This window comes from Mustelus asterias, chromosome 6 (assembly GCF_964213995.1).
Source record: "Mustelus asterias chromosome 6, sMusAst1.hap1.1, whole genome shotgun sequence".
NCBI lineage: Eukaryota > Metazoa > Chordata > Chondrichthyes > Carcharhiniformes > Triakidae > Mustelus > Mustelus asterias.
Window position 1 is genome coordinate 99098841 of NC_135806.1, and position 18001 is coordinate 99116841.

At 42.8% G+C, this 18001-nt stretch overlaps 1 protein-coding gene across 1 annotated transcript; it reads left to right on the forward strand.

Moving 5' to 3' along the window:
* The first annotated feature begins 129 nt into the window (after window positions 1–129).
* On the forward strand, window positions 130–14427 carry mblac2 (metallo-beta-lactamase domain containing 2). The gene is made up of 2 exons (XM_078215421.1): window positions 130–595; window positions 11700–14427. Exons 1-2 carry the CDS (start codon window positions 136–138, stop codon window positions 12077–12079), a joined length of 840 nt encoding a protein of 279 aa, XP_078071547.1. The 5' UTR covers window positions 130–135; the 3' UTR covers window positions 12080–14427.
* Window positions 14428–18001: the final 3574 nt, after the last annotated feature.

Here is an 18001-nt window from a genome sequence, read left to right on the forward strand (position 1 = left end):
TAGTAAATAAACTTTTGAACTATTTTGGTTGAATGTGCTGGTGTGTGTGAGACACAGAGCCCGCCTCCTCGCTCTTTTGATTGGGTGGGTTGCTGGGCAGTGTTGGGATTGCTGGAGGCGGCTGCTGCTGTGAGGATGTTGCCGGGCTCGGCTGCCAGTGCCCAGGGGAGTTCCCAGTGGGACTGGTTCTGGTGGGAGGAGGTGTCGGACGGATTATACCTGATCCGCGAGAGCTTCTTGGAGCCGGGGAAGGGGGCCAACATCTGGCTGGTGCAGGGCTCGCAGCGAGACCTGCTGATCGACACGGGCCTGGGCCTGAAGGACCTGCGCAGTTACCTGCGCTCGGCCGGCCTGGTCGGCAGCAAGCCGCTGCTGGCCGTGGTCACCCACATCCACTTCGAGCACTCGGGAGGCCTGCACCACTTCGACAGGGTGGCGGTGCACAGGGCCGAGGCCGGCGCCTTGGCGCGGGGCAACAACTTCGAGACGGCCACTTGGCTGTCCGGCTCGGCCATTAAAAGGTCCCCTGGGCGGGGCTGGAGCGCCAGACATTATAGAGTAATATCTGTGCAGCCCGACAGGATACTAGACCATGGTAAATGTTTCCGCGTTGGTAACCACTAACCCTGCCAAGACTGGCATTGATGTGGGAGATTTAACAGGGACCAACCAGGGCCAGACTTGCTGCTCCTGGTGTACTCAGTAATTATCTGTGTCTGTAACATGAGCCCCCAATATAGACCAGGGAGGGGACAGGCTTAATTTTTAATTCATCCTGAGTTGGGGGGAGGGGATGTCTCAGTATTCATGATGTGAGTGTTCCTTACTTTAAAAAAAGAGTTTGCCCTTGATTGCTATTCGGTAACTGCACTGGAAATCAAAAGAGCGAGAAGGCGGGCTCTGTGTCTCTCACACACACCAGCACGTACAACCAAAATAGTTCAAAAGTTTATTTACTAGTGTCACAAGAGATGGGTGAGATCCTGAATGAATATTTCTCATCTCTGGATAAGGACATAGTCTGATTCAGATGCCATGATAATACCTGTGATAAAATGGGATGCTCATTCTGTCAAATGACCTGGAGATGCTGTTGTGCTTGTGAAACAGTAGTATCATGGCCATTACTATTCACACCAAGTTACTAACCACTTGGCTTCCCTTCCTATCTCTTGTGTTAGTTGATACTATTAATTGTTCTCTCTCATCAGATATGGTTTCCCATTCCCTAAAATCCTCCAGTATCTTAGTGCAATTGTCCGGCTGGTTGAGTCTGCCTTCACCTTGTTCCATTATCAATGGCAAGGCCAGCATTTATTCCTCATTCCTAATTGCTCTTGGGAAATTGATGGTGAGCGGCCTTCTTAAAATGCTGCAATTTGTATTTTTTATTCATTTATGGGATGAGGACTTCACTGGCTGGGCCAACGTTTATTGCCCGTCCTTAGTAGTCCTTGGGATGGTGGTGAGCTGCCTTCTTGAACTGCAGAGCTGTTCATGATTTTGACCCAGCAACAGTGAAGGAACAGCAATATATTTCTAAGTCAGGACGGTGAGTGACAATGGGAACCTCCAGGTGGTGGTGTTCCCTGATATCTGCTGCTTTTGTCCAAGGTGGCAGTGGTTGTCAATTTGGAAAGTGCTGCCTAAGGAATCTTGGTGAGTTCCTGCAGTGTATCTTGTAGATGGTACACACAGCTGCCACTATTCATCAGTGGTAGAGGGATTAACTGTTTGAGGAAGGGATAGAAATCAAGAGCGCTGCTTTGTCCTGAATGCTGTTGAGCTTCTTGAGTGTTGCTGGAGCTGCACATGTCCTAACAAGTGGAGAGCATTCTATTGTAAAAAAACAGTACAACACAGGAACAGGCCCTTTGGCCCACCAAGTCTGTGCCAACACTTGTGCCTCTCTAATCTAATATTTTCTTGCCTGTATGTGGTCCATAGCCCTCCATTCTTTGCTTATTCATGTATCTATCTAGACGCCTCTTGAATGCAGCTATAGACACCGCCTCCTCTAGCAGCGTTTACCACACACACTGTATGAAAAACTTGCCCCTTACATCTCTTTTAAACTTGCCCCCTCTCACTTTCAATCTATGCCTCCGAGTAATTGACACTTCGACTCTGGGGAAAAGACTCTGACTGTCCACTCTATCCAAGCCTATCATAACCAGGTCCCCCTCATCCTCCAATGCTCCAATGAAAACAATCTTAAGTTTGTTCAACCTTTCTTCATAGTCCATATCCTCCAAACCAGGCAACATCCTGATAAATCTCTTCTGCACCCTTTCAAATGTATCAACGTCCTTCCGGTAGTGCGGCGACCAGAATTGTAAACAGTACTCCAAATGCGGCCTAACCAAAGTCTTATACAGCTGCAACATGATTTTCCAATTTCTATACTCAAGGCCCCGACTGATGAAGGTCAGCATGCCATACCTCTTCTTAACCACCTTGTCCACCTGAGTTGCCACCTTCAGGGAACTGTGGATCTGCACACTTAGATCCCTCTGTATGCTAATAATTCTAAGGTCTCTACCATTTACTGTATATGTTCCTTCTGCAGTAGACCTTCCAAATTGCATCATCTCACATTTGTATACGTTAAATTCCATCTGCCATCTTTGAGCCCAGATCTCCAGCTGACTTATACCCTGCTGTATCCTCTGAGAATCCTCCTCACTATCTGTTACTCCCCCAATTTTTGTATCATCTGCAAATTTACTAATCAGACCACTTACATTTTACTCCAAATCATTTATATATATTACAAACAACAGAGGTCCCAGCACTGATCCGATCCCATATGACTTCACCTTCTGTATTAGCCTGCAATGAGGAACCTTATCGAAGGCTTTACTAAAGTCCATGTATACAACATCCACTGCCTGCCGTGGTCAATTTTTCTTGTCACTTCCTCAAAGAACTCAATCAAATTTGCGAGACACGACCTCTCCTTCACAAAACCATGTTGCCTGTCGCTAATAAGCCTATTTTCTTCCAGATGTGAGTACATCCTGTCCCTAAGAATCTTCTCCAATAATTTCTGTACCACTGATGTAAGACTTACAGTACTGTAATTTCCCGGATTGTTTCTTCTGCCCTTCTTAAACAGAGGAACAATGTTAGCTACTCTGCAAACCTCTGGCACCTCGCCCGTGGCTAAAAAGGATACAAAGATTTGGCCAAGGCCTCAGCAATTTCTTCCCCCTCTCAGTATTCTGGGATAAGCCCTACCTGGCCCTGGGGACTTGCCTACCTTAATGTTTTTCAAAACCTCCAATACCTCTTTTATTTCAACATGTCGTAGAATGTCAACATTCCTTTATACACTCGCCATTCACCACATCCTTCTCCTTTGTGAGTACTGATGCAAAGTACTTGTTAAAGACCTCACCTGGCTCCACACACAAATTACCTCCACTGTCCTTGAATGGACCCACCCTTTACTTAGCTACCCTCTTATATATGCATAAAAAGCCTTGGGATTCTCCTTAATCCTGCCTGCCAAGGACATTTCACGGCCCCTTTTAGCCCTCCTAACTTCCTGTTTAAGCTCTTTCCTGTTCTCTTTGTACTCGTCAAGAGTCTTATCTGTTTCCAATTTTTTGAAATTTATGCATGCCTCCTTTTTCACTAAGTTTACAATCTCTTTTGTCATCCAGGATTCCCGAATCTTGCCATCTTTATCCTTTATTTTTACAGGGACAGACTTATCCTGAATTGTTAACAACTGACTTTTAAAAGACTCCCACATATTGGATGTGGATTCACCGTTAAACAGCCGCTTCCAGTCTACATTCCTTAGCTCCTGCCTAATACTGTCATCGTTAGCCTTCCCCCAGTTTAGTACTTACACTTTGGGACTACTATCCTTTTCTACAAGTATCTTGAAACTTATAGAATTGTGATCACTGTTCCCAAAATGGTCCTCCACTGAGACATTAATCACCTATCTGGGCTTGCTTCCCAGAACCAGGTCTAAGATAGCCCCTTCCCGAGTTGGACTATCTATAACCTCAAGAAGCACTCTTGGACACACTGAACAAGCTCTGCCCTGTCCAAGCCCCAGACATCAAAGGAACCCCAGTCTATGTTGGAGAAGTTAAAATCGCCCATCACAACCACCCTGTTGTTTTCACATCTTCCCATAATCTGCTGACGTATCAGTTCCTCCACTCCATGCTGGCTGTTGGGAGGTCTGTAGTACAACCCCAACAGTGTGATTGTACTCCTCCTGTTCCTGAGCTTTACCCATATGGCTTCACTGCATGATCTTACCAAGGTGTCCTCCCTCTTGTATAGCTGTGACATTCTTCCTAATCAGTAAAGCAACACCCCAACCTCTTTTGTCACCCTCTCTATCTCGCCTGAAGCTCTAAATCCTGGAATGCTAAACTGCCAATCCTGCCCTTGTTTCATCCAAATCTCCGTAATTGCCACAACATCATAATAGCTCCATGTAGTAATCCAAACTTTAAATTCATCTGCCTTACCTGTCATACTTCTTGCATTAAAGCAAACACACCTTAGACCATTTGTCCTGTCATGTTTTGTACACTCTCCCTGTGTTTTATTTCTCTCAGCCTTACTGGACCCATTCACTGAGTTCTTCACAATCTCTGTACTCTGTACTGTGGCCTTTTTTGATTTTTGTCTTTGGTTTCTCTGCTTTCCACTTTTCCCCTTACTGTCTTTTGTTTCTGTCCCCACTTTACTTCCCTCTGACTTCCTGCATCGGTTCCCATCCCCCTGCCACATTAGTTTTGCCTGCCACATTATTACACTCCTGACTTGTGCCTCATAGATGGTGGACAGGCTTTGTGGAGTCAGGAAAGGATTTCTCGCCACAGGATTCCTAGTCTTGGACCTACTCTGGTAGCCACAGTATTTATATGGCTAGCCCGATTCAGTTTCTGGTCAATGCTATTTGGGAGGGAGTTCCAGCATTTTGGCACAGCAGTCAAGGACCAGCTCTATCGCAGTATGTAATTTGGAGGGAAACTTTCAGATGACGGAGCTTCATGATTGTTATTGGAGTTACACTTGTCCAGCCAAGTGGAGAATGTTGCATCACGCTGTTAACATATGCTATGGTTTCAAGGTGAGACACCTACTGCAGAATAGCCAGCCTCTGTCCTGCTCCTGTAGCCAGAGTATTTATGTGGCTTATCCAGTTAAGATTTAGGTCAATGATAACCTCTGTGATCTTTGTGGTGGGATTCAAGAATGGATATTGTTGTATATCAGGCTTGTCCAAGCTGCACTGGAGGGTTGGAGCAGCTGGGAACCTGGTTGGGTGGGTGGCAGATGGAAACAAGGGTGGACAGGTACTGGGGCAGGCGGGGGAGGTTCGGTGAGGGCCTAAGCGACCCTGGCCCGGAGAATATCCCTGAACTGACAGAACGGCACAGTGAACAAATTTACTTTCATCAGCTGCGGGAGAGAGAGTTTGGCGGGTGCTCGGAGCTGGAGGGGAAGGTGGTGCTGTTGGATGTTCAGAACTGAGAGCTGTCCAGACCTTGGGCGGCCTCAATGGTGAGTGTGAGTTTCCCTTATACTCAGTCTCAGTTTTTCCACTCACTCTCATCACAACGCAGCAACATATAACGCACATACACCCACTCACACTCACCCACAAACTTACACTGACCCTCTCACACCCTGTATGAAGAATAGAATCCTACAGTGCAGAAGGAGGCCATTTGGCTGCACAAAGAAAAAGCCCACCCAGGCCCGATCCCTGTAAACCCACGTATTTACCCTGCTAATCCCTCTGACACTAAGAGGCAATTTATCATGGCCAATCAACCTGACCCACACATATTTCGAGTGTGGGAGGAAACCGAAGCACCCGGAGGAACTATGTGAGACTCCTATTTATTGACTACAGCTCAGCCGTCAACACCATTATTCCCACGAAACTCATCTCCTAACTCCTAGGCCTTGGCACCTCCCTTTGCGACTGGATCCTGAACTTCCTAACTCACTGACTGCAGTCATTAAGGATAGGCAACAACACCTCCGCCACGATCATCCTCAACACCGGTGCCCCACAAGGCTGTGTTCTCAGCCCCCTACTATACTCCTTATACACCTATGACTGTGTGGCCAAATTCCCCTCCAATTCGATTTTCAAGTTTGCTGACAACACCACCGTAGTGGGTTCGATCTCAAACAATGACGAGACAGAGTACAGGAATGAGACAGAGAATCTGGTGAACTGGTGCGGCAACAATAATCTCTTCCTCAATGTCAACAAAACGAAGGAGATTGTCAGCGACTTCAGGAAGCGTAAAGGAGAACATGCCCCTGTCTACATCAATGGGAACGAAGTAGAAAGGGTCGTGAGCCTCAAGTTTTTAGGTGTCCAGGTCACCAACAACCTGTCCTCCCATGCCGACACTCTAGTTAAGAAAGCCCACCAACGCCTCTACTTTCTCAGAAGACTAAGGAAATTTGGCATGTCAACTATGACTCTCACCAACTTTTACAGATGCACCATAGAAAGCATTCTTTCTGGTTGTATCACAGCTTGGTATGGCTCTTGCTCTGCCCAAAACTGCAAGGAACTACAAAAGTTCGTGAATGTAGCCCAATCCATCATGCAAACCAGCCTCCATCCATTTTACTGTATGAATATAAAAGTGAAAACATTATGATCCTCCTGTCTTTTGAGTGTGTGCAAATAAGTTTTGAGTTTATCCTATTTTGAGTTTGCTGAAGGGTTATTAATAGAAATTGGAAAACCAAGGGATTGGGAAATACTTATAAAGAGGGAAGCAACTCAAAAACAGCTTTCTGTTAATGGATAAGTGGTGAGTGGAGAAATTAGTGTTGTTCAAATTAACCCCCTTCAATAACAATTTATAGCTTTTCAGATGTGATTTTAGTACTGAACCTTAGATGGCTACCACCCTGCCATCTGCAAAGCAACATTTTTTCTGTTTTCTGTAAAACAATTGTAAGCCAATTTTTAAAAGTCCAGCTTGAGATTGATCTTTCTATTTCAGACTTCAGTTTTGCTAACCGGCCTTTTATGTGGTACTTTGTCAAACATTTTCTTAAAATCCATATAGATATGCTTTCCCTTCATCAATCTTCTCTGAAAATTTATCAAAAACCTCAACTAGGTTCGCATTTTAAAGGCTCTCCTTAAATAACTTAAACCTGTCCGAGGATTTTTTTTCCTTGATTGTTTCGAAAATCCTGCTCACCGCTGATGGGCACCATAGGAAGGAGGATCAGCTGGTGCATACCCAGGGGCCTACACTCCTTTGACTTAGGGAGTGACCTGCCCATCCAAATGCGATCTTCCTGTGACCGCATCAGCTCCAGCTCCCCAGGCCGAGGAGCCACACATCAGAGTCCCGAAGGCAGGTCTGGGTTCTCCAGGTCACAGCCTTCCAGAGGACACTGCCAATGTCATCACAGAGAACAAGGCATAGCAGATGGCAGGCTGTCTCTACCTCCACTGTGAATGTTGGGGATGCACCAAAATGTAGCAGCAGGGGTAGAAATATTAAGGTCTAGTTGCACAGTGTGGGCATGGAGTTAAGCACTTGTACATAATGTTCATCTTTATAACTAAACTCTCACTAATGGCAACTTTTAGATGACCCCTTGTTCTGATGAGCTGTGTTCCTGCAATTCTGAAATGAAAACCTGACCCTTGCACAAGATAAAGGCAGGGCGCTCAGTCTATCTGCTTTGTGCAAGTTTCCCGGTACATTGATGGTGTTCCTTCACAATGACTGAACACATCAATTATGTCTGTAAGTCATTGGGAAAGAGGATGTCTCCCACAATATATAGGCCGAGCAATACTCCTTCCAATCATTGTCCACGTAGCTCTATGCATTTTTCAGTTGCGGCTGGCCACACATTCCCATCTGCTTCAGCCTCTGATGACACTATATCTCAAGGATGCAGTTCACGAAGGATGCTGGTGGATCAGAAGTAAAACCTTCCCTGCTGTCTCACCATGATATGGCCCCAGTCATTGAGAGCAAGTGAGCTGCCATTGGACAGACATTCATAGAAGCTCTGTGAGAATCAATGCACGGTCCTCAAATTGTTATCAGCCTTCTGGAATGTATGAACTATGGGCAATGGAGTGTCCCCATGACATGCGTTGCCACCAGTGGGTATGCATTACCATCAGTCAGACGGGAGAGCAATGCTGACAGAAGCCATGTAAAGATAATGGCATATCCTCACTGGATATCCTTATTGCACTCCCATCAATCTAGTGGCAATGAGCACATCCTGAGCTCATTTGGACATCACTTTGGCCTCATGGCCGACATCATCTCCCTCAAGGACCTTCATAGCCCCACCACCTTTGAAGTCATCCTCTTTGGAGGAATTGTGCCCCTCCTTCAGACAGCTCCTCCCCCTTAGTGCCAGGGTGTGCAGGGAACAGTAGGTGACCATGATGCATGATACCGTCTTCTAATTGTACTGCAGGGCTCCAACAGACTGGTCCAGGTACCAGAATCTCATCTCCAGCATCCCTATGTTCTGCTCCACCAAATTACAAGCTGCAGCATGAGCCTCATTGTATCTTGTCTCTTTTTTTAATAGAAACCCTACAGTGCAGAAAGAGGCCATTTGGCCCATCGAGTCTGCACCGACTACAATCCCACCCAGGCCCTACTCCCGTATCCCTACATATTTACCCGCTAATCCCTATAACCTACGTATCTCAGGACACTAAGGGGCAATTTTTTAGCATGGCCAATCAACCTAACCCGCACATCTTTGGGCTGTGGGAGGAAACCAGAGCACCCGGAGGAAACCCATGCAGACACGAGGAGAATGTGCAAGCTCCACACAGACAGTGACCCAAGCTGGGAATCGAACCCAGGTCCCTGGAGCTGTGAAGCAGCAGTGCTAGCCACTGTGCTACTGTGCCGCCTGTGTCTCAGCTGCACTCTAGCCTTTTGTCAGGCATCATCAGCCACCTCCTCAATGGGTAGACCTTGTCCCCGAGGAGCCAACCCTGTTGCCTCTGTAGACCTTGAAACATGGCAGGAATCTGAGAGTGGCTCAGAATGTAGGAGTCATGCACACTCCCTGGGAATCGAGCACATACCGGCTGGATGAACTCGGTGTGGTCTCAGACCAGCTGAACGTTCAACAAGAGGAAGCCATTGTGGTTCACAAAGCTCAAAACTTGATGCCATGGAATTCTTGGTGCCACGTGAATGCAGTTAATGGCATCCTGCACCTATGGAAAATCAGAGATACGCACAAAATTCATCGCTCTTGCATCCCAGCTTTCTTGGGCCTGCTTGAAATGGATGAAGTTGTGTGCCCTCATAAAGATTGCGTCCATCACCTCCTGAAAGTACTTATATATAGAAGCTTGCAAAATCCCACACAGGTCACGTATAGAGCACTCCAAGGAGCCAATGGCATAAAAACTAAGTGTTGCAGTGTATGCCTTCTAAGTACCTGTGTTGCCAAATCCTGCAGAAGGTGGCAGTAAGATTTTGGAATTAGAAGTACAGTATCACCACTGTTCAATTCTTGTACTTATCCATGATTTCCCTTCAGTTCCCTGGACATGCGTAGTCTTTGGCAACATATTCTTGAACATCTGTGGGTATGTTAGGTGGTGCCTGTGGACCCTGGGTCTAGCATCTCCGAGCAACAGCTCTCAGGTTCATCTGCTGCATGTGGAGCAAGCCCTACCGCCCCTTCCACTTCATGGTTCTGCTCCTGCCCTTGATGAGTCAGGCACCTCCGTTGACGTCTTCTTCTCTTCTACTTGTAAGCGAGAATGACATTGAGATCAGCAGGCTCCATATTCTGTATGTTGTCCTTACTACAGTATCAAAGAGAGAGACTTGACACTTAACATTTGTCTCGTCAGGACTACTCTGTTCATTCATCATCTGGAGCTACCTCTCAAAGCTCACAAATTCATGTCCTGGCCAAGACATTAATGGTGAAATTTGAATTCAGTAAGATTCTGGAATTAGAAGTCCAGTATCACCACTGTCCAGTTCTTGTACTTATTCGTGATTTCCCTTCAAATTTGCTTTGCCATCTCTCTCACTGTTTGGAAGTCTAGTTTCTCAACTCTAACCAAATAGATTCTGTCTTTGCCCTCCCAAGGACATCCTCTCTTTCCAACACTCCAATGTAATTACAAGTTTTTGGCACATCCAGATCCATGAATTTTTATACCCTCTGACTCGGTTTCTTTGCAGGGACATGCATGATCAAGAAAGCCAACTTGCTGTTTATGCCAAGTCATTTTAGTGCATTTGGTGGGAAGAATGAGGAAAGGAATCATGACATAAATGGTACACTCTTAAAAGAGGATGCAGGATGAGAGACCTGGGGGTCTGTGTACACATATGTACACAAATTGAGAAGGCTGCGTGCAATCCTTGGCTTCATAATCATAGAAACCCTACAGTGCAGAAGGAGGCCATTCGGCCTATCGAGTCTGCACCGACTACAATCCCACCCAGGCCTTACCCCCATATCCACCTGCTAATCCCTCTAACCTACAGATCTCAGGACACTAAGGGGCAATTTTAGCATGGCCAATCAACCTAACCTGCACATCTTTGGACTGTGGGAGGAAACCGGAGCAACCGGAGGAAACCCACGCAGACACGAGGAGAATGCAAACTCCACACAGACAGTGACCCAAGCCGGGAATCGAACCCAGGTCCCTGGAGCTGTGAAGCAGCAGTGCTAACCACAGTGCTACCGTGCTGCCCAGTGGCACAGTGTGTAAAAGCAAAACAGTAATGCTAAACGTTTAGAACTCTTTGGTTAGGCCTCAGGTGAATTAATTGAGTCCAATTCTGGGCTGCACACTTTAGGAAGCATGAGAGAGGGCACTTAGAAGAATGGTCCTAGATTTGTGGCACTGCCATTATGTGGAAACACTGTCAAAGTTGTGGCTGCTTTCCTTTGAGAAAAGATAATTCAGGGAGATTTGATAGAGATGCTAAAATCATGAATGGTTTTGATGGAGTAACTATTCCATTGGCAGGATAGGTAGGTAACCAGAAGACACAAATATAAGATAATAAACAAAAGAATTAGAGGGAAGACAATTTTTTAAAAATGTAGTGAGTTCTGAACTGCCTAAAAGGTGGAAACATATCCAAGAATAGAGAGAACACATCCAACAAGAAATTTCAAAAGGGAATTGGATGAATATTTGAAGGGAAATACAATTGTATGGCTATGGGGAAAGAACAGGGGCTGAATTGAATATCCCTTTCAAAGAGTTGTGTCGGCACAATGAGCCAAAGATCTGTGCTATGATTCTATGATTAAAAGGAGTAGTTTGTGCATTAGTTTAAAATTGGTGAAAGCAAATTGGCAGCCGGTTTATTGCTGTCAATTCAGCATTGTAACTACCTGTGCATACGTATAAAATGGGCTGCCCATTCCTTACTACCCATTTTACAGAGTTAAGGTGTATTCAAGATTGAACCAAACTCTATATTTTGCTCATCAGTTTCCAAGGTAACAATACATTTCACAAAGATATTGAGCAAATGATTGTGTATATACAGTAAAATTCACGATACTTTATTATTAGATGACTTCTGATTTCATGTACCCTTGCTATGTTGACACAAGTTCATATATTTACATTAAGTGTTGAATGTAATGGCAAGGATTCCAAGAGAGATTTGAGACTATGCTTTTTATGTTAGGTGACATTATTAATCTTGGAAACCGTCAGCTCACTGTTCTACACATGCCTGGTCACTCCAGAGGTAGCATCTGCTTTCATGATCAGGAGAACCGCATCCTTTTTAGTGGAGACGTAGTATATGATGGATGCATGGTTGACTGGCTCCCTTCCAGCAATATCAGTGACTACATTCAAACTTGCAAACGTCTAATGACTCTAGTGGACAATGATCTTGTGATACAAGTGCTACCCGGTCATTTTGACCCCTTTGATGCTGAAAGACTTTACAGACTGGCTTCAAGCTACATTGCTAATGCTGGTGTGTGCCATAAAATTTTATCGTGTGCTACAAAATGCATTGTATGCTTAGCTCTATGGTTGAGGAATTATGGCAGATGAATAGACCAATAAGATAGGTGGTACAAAGTTTAACACCATATATGCTTGCAGATTCCTTTTAATTAAGATTGATGCAAGAGGAAGGAGTGTATTTGTAAATCAAATGATGCTCTGTTCTTAGGTAGTTAAGGCTAATACTTATTAATTGTAGGAGGCAGTTTTGTAACCACCGATGCATAAGTAGGAGTAATGTCACAAAGCAAAGATTCAACAAAACAATAATTTAGTGAAGTAAATTATGATTATATTGTTACAAAAGTATAGAAGTAAAAGTTGATTCAACAAAAGCTTTCATTACAGAATTCATATGTTGATCAATTTTGTATTTTATGAAAGGCAGCCCTAAAAAATAGTTTATTGTAAAATCTATTGTTTCAATGCCATTCTTTTTACATATTAGACTGATGTAATTTTGTTCCCTGCTGGGAGCTCAGATAAAATGTGCCTTACTGGCTTTTGTAGGTAAATGAATATAATCACAAACATGCCTGCTTATATTTTCGCAACTATGACTACACTCATCCCCCCAACCGCAGATAACCATTCCCCTTGAGTGGGGAGGAAAACCTCTCTTGGCTTTATACTAATGTTAAGGAAAAGTTGAAGATGATCATTTAATGTATGATAATGGAATATGAAAATTGTAATTCCAGTCAAACAATCCTTCCCTGTGAATTTCTCAATTGGTAAGCAGCATGCAAAGAATTATCTTATTTGATAGACAGCAATAATGAATGCCACAATGCAGCCAGTTTAATCAGCAGGTAGGCCCCTTCCAACAACAGCAATTGGTATTTGATAAAAATAAAAACACAAGAAAAAATAGATCACTAAAGTTCATTTTGCTGTTGAATCATTTTCATCTAATATAGTAATCTATCCATCATTACTGAGTAAATATGCTTTCCTTGATCTGTTCCATAACTATTTTTCCACTTTTTAATGTTCTTTGTTACTGATTTCTCACAATTTACTTCACCAAAATTCAAAAATCTGGGTTTATCTGATGTTATTCCCCTTAATCACTGCCTTTGACAAGTGAAGCTTCTGTCTTCTGACTGTAATGTGTGCAGTAGAATCCCTCTTTGACTGTAGTTTTATCTGGCAGAATTTGCAGATTCTTATATGGGTAAGCTATGTTTAGTGTAAATTTTGAATGGACTTTCTTGTTAGCAATTATATCGTCACCTGCATTTTCTCTTAAATTGGTGGCAGATCTTAAACCCAAGGATTACAAGACTGTTAGAAAATAAGGAAGGAATGTTCAAATTAGAGGAGCTTCACTGTAGGATAATGTAACGGGTATAGTCTGCACCCTACACTATGGAGAATAACAGGGTCTGGTATTCATTGTAAGAATTAAATCTAATGACAGCTTATTTAATGTAAGTGCATCTCTGCAACGTGGAAGGCTGCAATTTATAATTTTGAATCTGACAACACTTCGGCATACTGCCTGGCTGTGGTCTGGGAAAAGCCCTGCATTTACCTGCATGTGGAATTCTTCTTCTGGCAAGTAAATGTTCAGTAAATTAAGCACATGCTGAAGAGTTTGCACTCTCCAAGAACATTTAAATAAGCTCTGCTTTGGTTTATAATGTCCCCAGAAGATACAACAAATTGACCATGATTTAGTTATGATTTAATTGACAAAACCTGGAGTTATGCTCCATGCAGTGTCTGGTAAAATGGAATGAGACTACTTCATCCTCTTTCATTTTCAGGATATAATTAGAATTTTCTTGTCTGTGGAAGCAAAGTTTAACTTAAATTTGCATTAATGTGTTGCAAATATCTTGCCATACTTGCTAAATTCTATGCCGGATGCATATCTCATTCTTTAAACATTTTAATTGTTTTTCCTTATTGTTAGGACATTTGAAATGACAAATCTACTGTTTCCATTTGTCTTTCCAAGTCTTACTGTGCCAGTTCTATTCATTATATACGTGTACCTTTTTACTGCTGTATTTTCTCAGTGTTAAATTTAATTTGCTATGTATTTTCCTATTTGCATAACATGTCTAAATTTTCCAAGTATTCTGTTTTGCAACTTTCTCCACTGTTCTTGTTTTTTATTGGTAAGTTGAATTTAGGATGATGTCAAATGTGGGTTTTAAAAACCCTTAAAGTAGCCTCAAAAAATGAACACCGGGGGAAGTTTGGAATATCTCAATTTTGAGGCAGTGGGAAAGAATGTAATTCATGACTAGATTTTGAAATTAGATGCAAAAAAAAGAAACAATCCATAGAAATTAAATATTTTCTCTCTATTTCTTCTTCAATTTTCATATCATCTTACAAAGTTGGAAACAAACATATTGTGAATAAAATTAATAGTATTCTGCAATTTGTACGTAATTTTCATTTGCATCTAGCTTTTTAGAATTTTCTTGTTACCCAAGTTGGAATAAACACAACACTATCTGAAAAATCACAGGATCTATTTCCCAATCATGTGATTACTATAATTCACCTTCATCTTTGCTCATGAGTTATGAATAATTTCTCAGTTCCCTATAATCCTGGTTGTACATCACATCAGGATTTTAAAATTGTAAGCAAAAGTTTATCAGAAGAATACTTTGGGCATGTGAAGCATCAGTCAGTGATTTAATATGTGTTGCGTCAGTATTCCTTCAAATGATAAAAAGAGAAATGATTTCTCCAGTAAAAATGCTTTGCCCCTTGGATAAACTAGTTATAATAAATAGTCAAATATTTGTTAATATTTTAACATATATAATAGTTCTGTTAATCAGGGAATAAGCATATACTGATGTCAATTACTAAATTTATTTAATTTTCTGCTCAATCTAAAAATATTGCAGTTTCTAATATCATTCAAATTCACTGTAGATGTAATCAGAATTTTCCAGTCCAGTTGATGATTTAATCCATTTCTTTCCCTCCATAATATTATCAGTATATAGGAGATGCTTGGCAATGAAATTAATGCTGAAAAGATAAGCGTACATTGAGCTATGTGAACCAGGAAAATGCTAAGTTAGAAATATAAAGTTTCAAGGTAGGATAAGCCCCATCTATTCTACATTCCTGTTGTTCTAGTGGTTGTAACTGAGGATGTGTTTCTCCAAGATAGTCATCCAATTTGATCTTGGAGAGACACAGCTACTTCTTCTATACCCACCTACTGATAAGTTGTTCCAAAACCAAGAAACAAAATAGTGTGGGTGCTGGAAATCTGAGGTTATAACAAAGCAAAAACATGTCCGGCGGCATCTGGGACAGTCAACGTTTTGAGTTGAAACTCTTCTTAGAAGAGCCATATTGGATTTGAAACATTGACTTGTAGCTTCCGAGCTCTGAGGCAGTACCTCAAAGATGCCTTGGGAACCCCCCCCCCACCCATAACTCCTGAAGATCCCAGGTAAGGATTGCACGGCAGTTGCCTGGGAAGTTCAAAGTCAAAGATTCATATGGGCAATTGCTCTGCACTGGGAATCATCCAATAATGTGATTTAAATCCAGAACTTCGGATAGTTCTGACTGTGCTACGTAAAGGTTACCCAGAAAGCATTAAAAGAATTGAAACCATTTCTCGCTTCTGGGTAACTAAAGCACGGACCCCCCCCCAGGACGCCCCACCTCCTCCTGCCTCCGACCCCCATGGGTCAGGGGGGACATCCTCCTACTAAATCCCCACATCCTGACAACACCCAACAGCTCTCCCAACACCACAACTATCCTCCTGATTGCCCGCTAGACCCCACCTGATGACCACCCTCTCCCTCCTTCGAGTATATCCCAAAGCCTGATCTCCCACAGGACCCTTGACTACAAGCCAACCCTCCAACTGCACACCCGTCCCTGACTACCTGTCCAAAGATGTGCGGGTTAGGTGGATTGGCCATGCTAAATTGCCCTTTAGTGTCAGGGGGACTAGGAGGGTAAATGCATGGAGTTATGGGGATAAAGCCTGATTGTGGTCAGTACAGACTCAATGGGCCAAATGACCTCCCTCTGTAGGATTCTATGATTCTACACCATGATGTTTACCCCCTGAGCCTAGTTCTGCCCACTTACTGTAAAAACCTACTTTCTCCCGGGCTGGACCCTTAAACTTACCTGCTTTATGGCAGTTAGTGCTGTAAAAAAGGAGCAGTCTTCCTTTTCTCTGACGCTGCATCCCTGGGCAGAAGACCATGGGAACCTCTGCTTTACAAAGATCTCTGAGTTGGAAGGTTGGCTGAGATAAGAATGGCTGGATTTCCATGTAAGTAACTAAAAGGAGTGAGAATCTGACTCAGTTGCCACTCCATCAAAAGGAATGGCCTATCAACTCAGTTTCTCTCCACAGATGCCACCAGACGTGCTGAGTATTTTCAGAATTTCTGTTTTTACCTAAAGTAACCTTTCCTTGCAACTTGCGTGAATCTACTCTTTTTCAGCTTATACTGATATCTGCTTTTTGCTATCCTCAACTAAATCAAAAATTTCTGTCATGCATTGGAATGTCTTTCACCAGTTTTACACAAAAAATATATTTAAATGTTGAGGTTTATTAAGCAAAGTGTACTTACTTGCACAAATTTATAAGAAGCACTGACATAAAGGGTAATTAAAATACCTTTTGTCGGCATCTTAAAGTCCCCAAAGACTGAAAACAAACAATTTGTTAGTCTGTCTCAGTAACTAAATACTTCACATCCAAAGGAGGGGCCCTTGGTCCCAGGTGCTCGGCAGAAGTGACCTGGCATTGGCCTCCCCTTTGGATGGGAACAAAAAGATAAAAGTGGGAACAAATCCAACATTTTTTAACAGATAGTTGTAAAGGCAAGTTTTTGGCAGGTTCAAAAGGTTAAGATTACAAAGATCTATTAAGAAGTTTTTAAGCTAAGTGAGTATAAAATGTTATTTTGTATTATTGCTTGGAAGTTAAATTGTATTGATTGAGAATTATAATTGACTCACTTAGTTCAATCATAACTGTTGCCCTGCATGTTTGCTAACTGAAATAAATCAGTTTAACAATTTGTATCTGATCTCATTCATTGTTTTCTTGGTTGGGGTAATGTCATTGGACTAGTAATCCAGAGATCCAAGCTAATGCTCTGGAGACATGGGTTCAAATCCACCAAGGCAGCTGGTGGAATTTAAATTCAATTAATAAACGTGGAATATAAACTATTCTTAGTAATCATGACTCTGCTGGCAATGGGGACATTTAAAATGAGACTGTCCACCCCTCCACCTTCCTGTCCACTCCGAGCTCATTCCCATAACACAGGTGGGCAGGTACCAAACTTGACCTGCCTGCCATATTTAAATAATCCATGATAAATTGAACTTGTTAACATGCCAATTAACCCCCATATGCTGTCCACGCCATAATGTAGTTGGTCAGGTATAAGTAGGCATGCTGTTTTTGTTTGAAATAATTTATGGCCTAGCATGCCACTCAATTAATGAGCAATTAGGGATGAACAAGTGCTGGCCTTTCCAGGGACACCAACATCCCATCAAAGAATAGAGTAAAAAAAACTGTATTTGAAAGAACATTTATGATGCTAAACATGTGACATCCTGATTAATCCACTGCATCCCTGAGCAGTATTAACACCCGTGCAGCTCACTTCCATTGATTCCTTTGATAGGCTGGCCTCTTGCTCTTGTATTTGGCAAATAACAGCTTATTACAGTCCTTCAAGCCCACAGCAGAACCTTCAGCTTACTGCCCAATATCCAGGGAATGGCTTTTGCATTTTTCCTTTCCATTCTTGTGGTTGTTGAAGCCTCAGGAATCAACATTCAGTTCAACCATTTTAAAACATGCCAAAGTCAGATGCTGCAGATGTCATCCACAACCTCCAAAACTTTCATTTGACAGATTCAGCACATCATCCTACCCACCCTCTCTCATTGGCTGGCAAATGCTGAAGCAGGTGCCAATGCAATGGT

Excerpts from the sequence above, each read along its gene's own strand:
- mblac2 (XM_078215421.1), top strand. The coding sequence starts at position 136 with ATGTTGCCGGGCTCGGCTGCCAGTGCCCAGGGGAGTTCCCAGTGGGAC. Across the intron at positions 596-11,699 it reads CGACAGGATACTAGACCATG|GTGACATTATTAATCTTGGA; the intron begins GTAAATGTTTCC and ends TTTTTATGTTAG.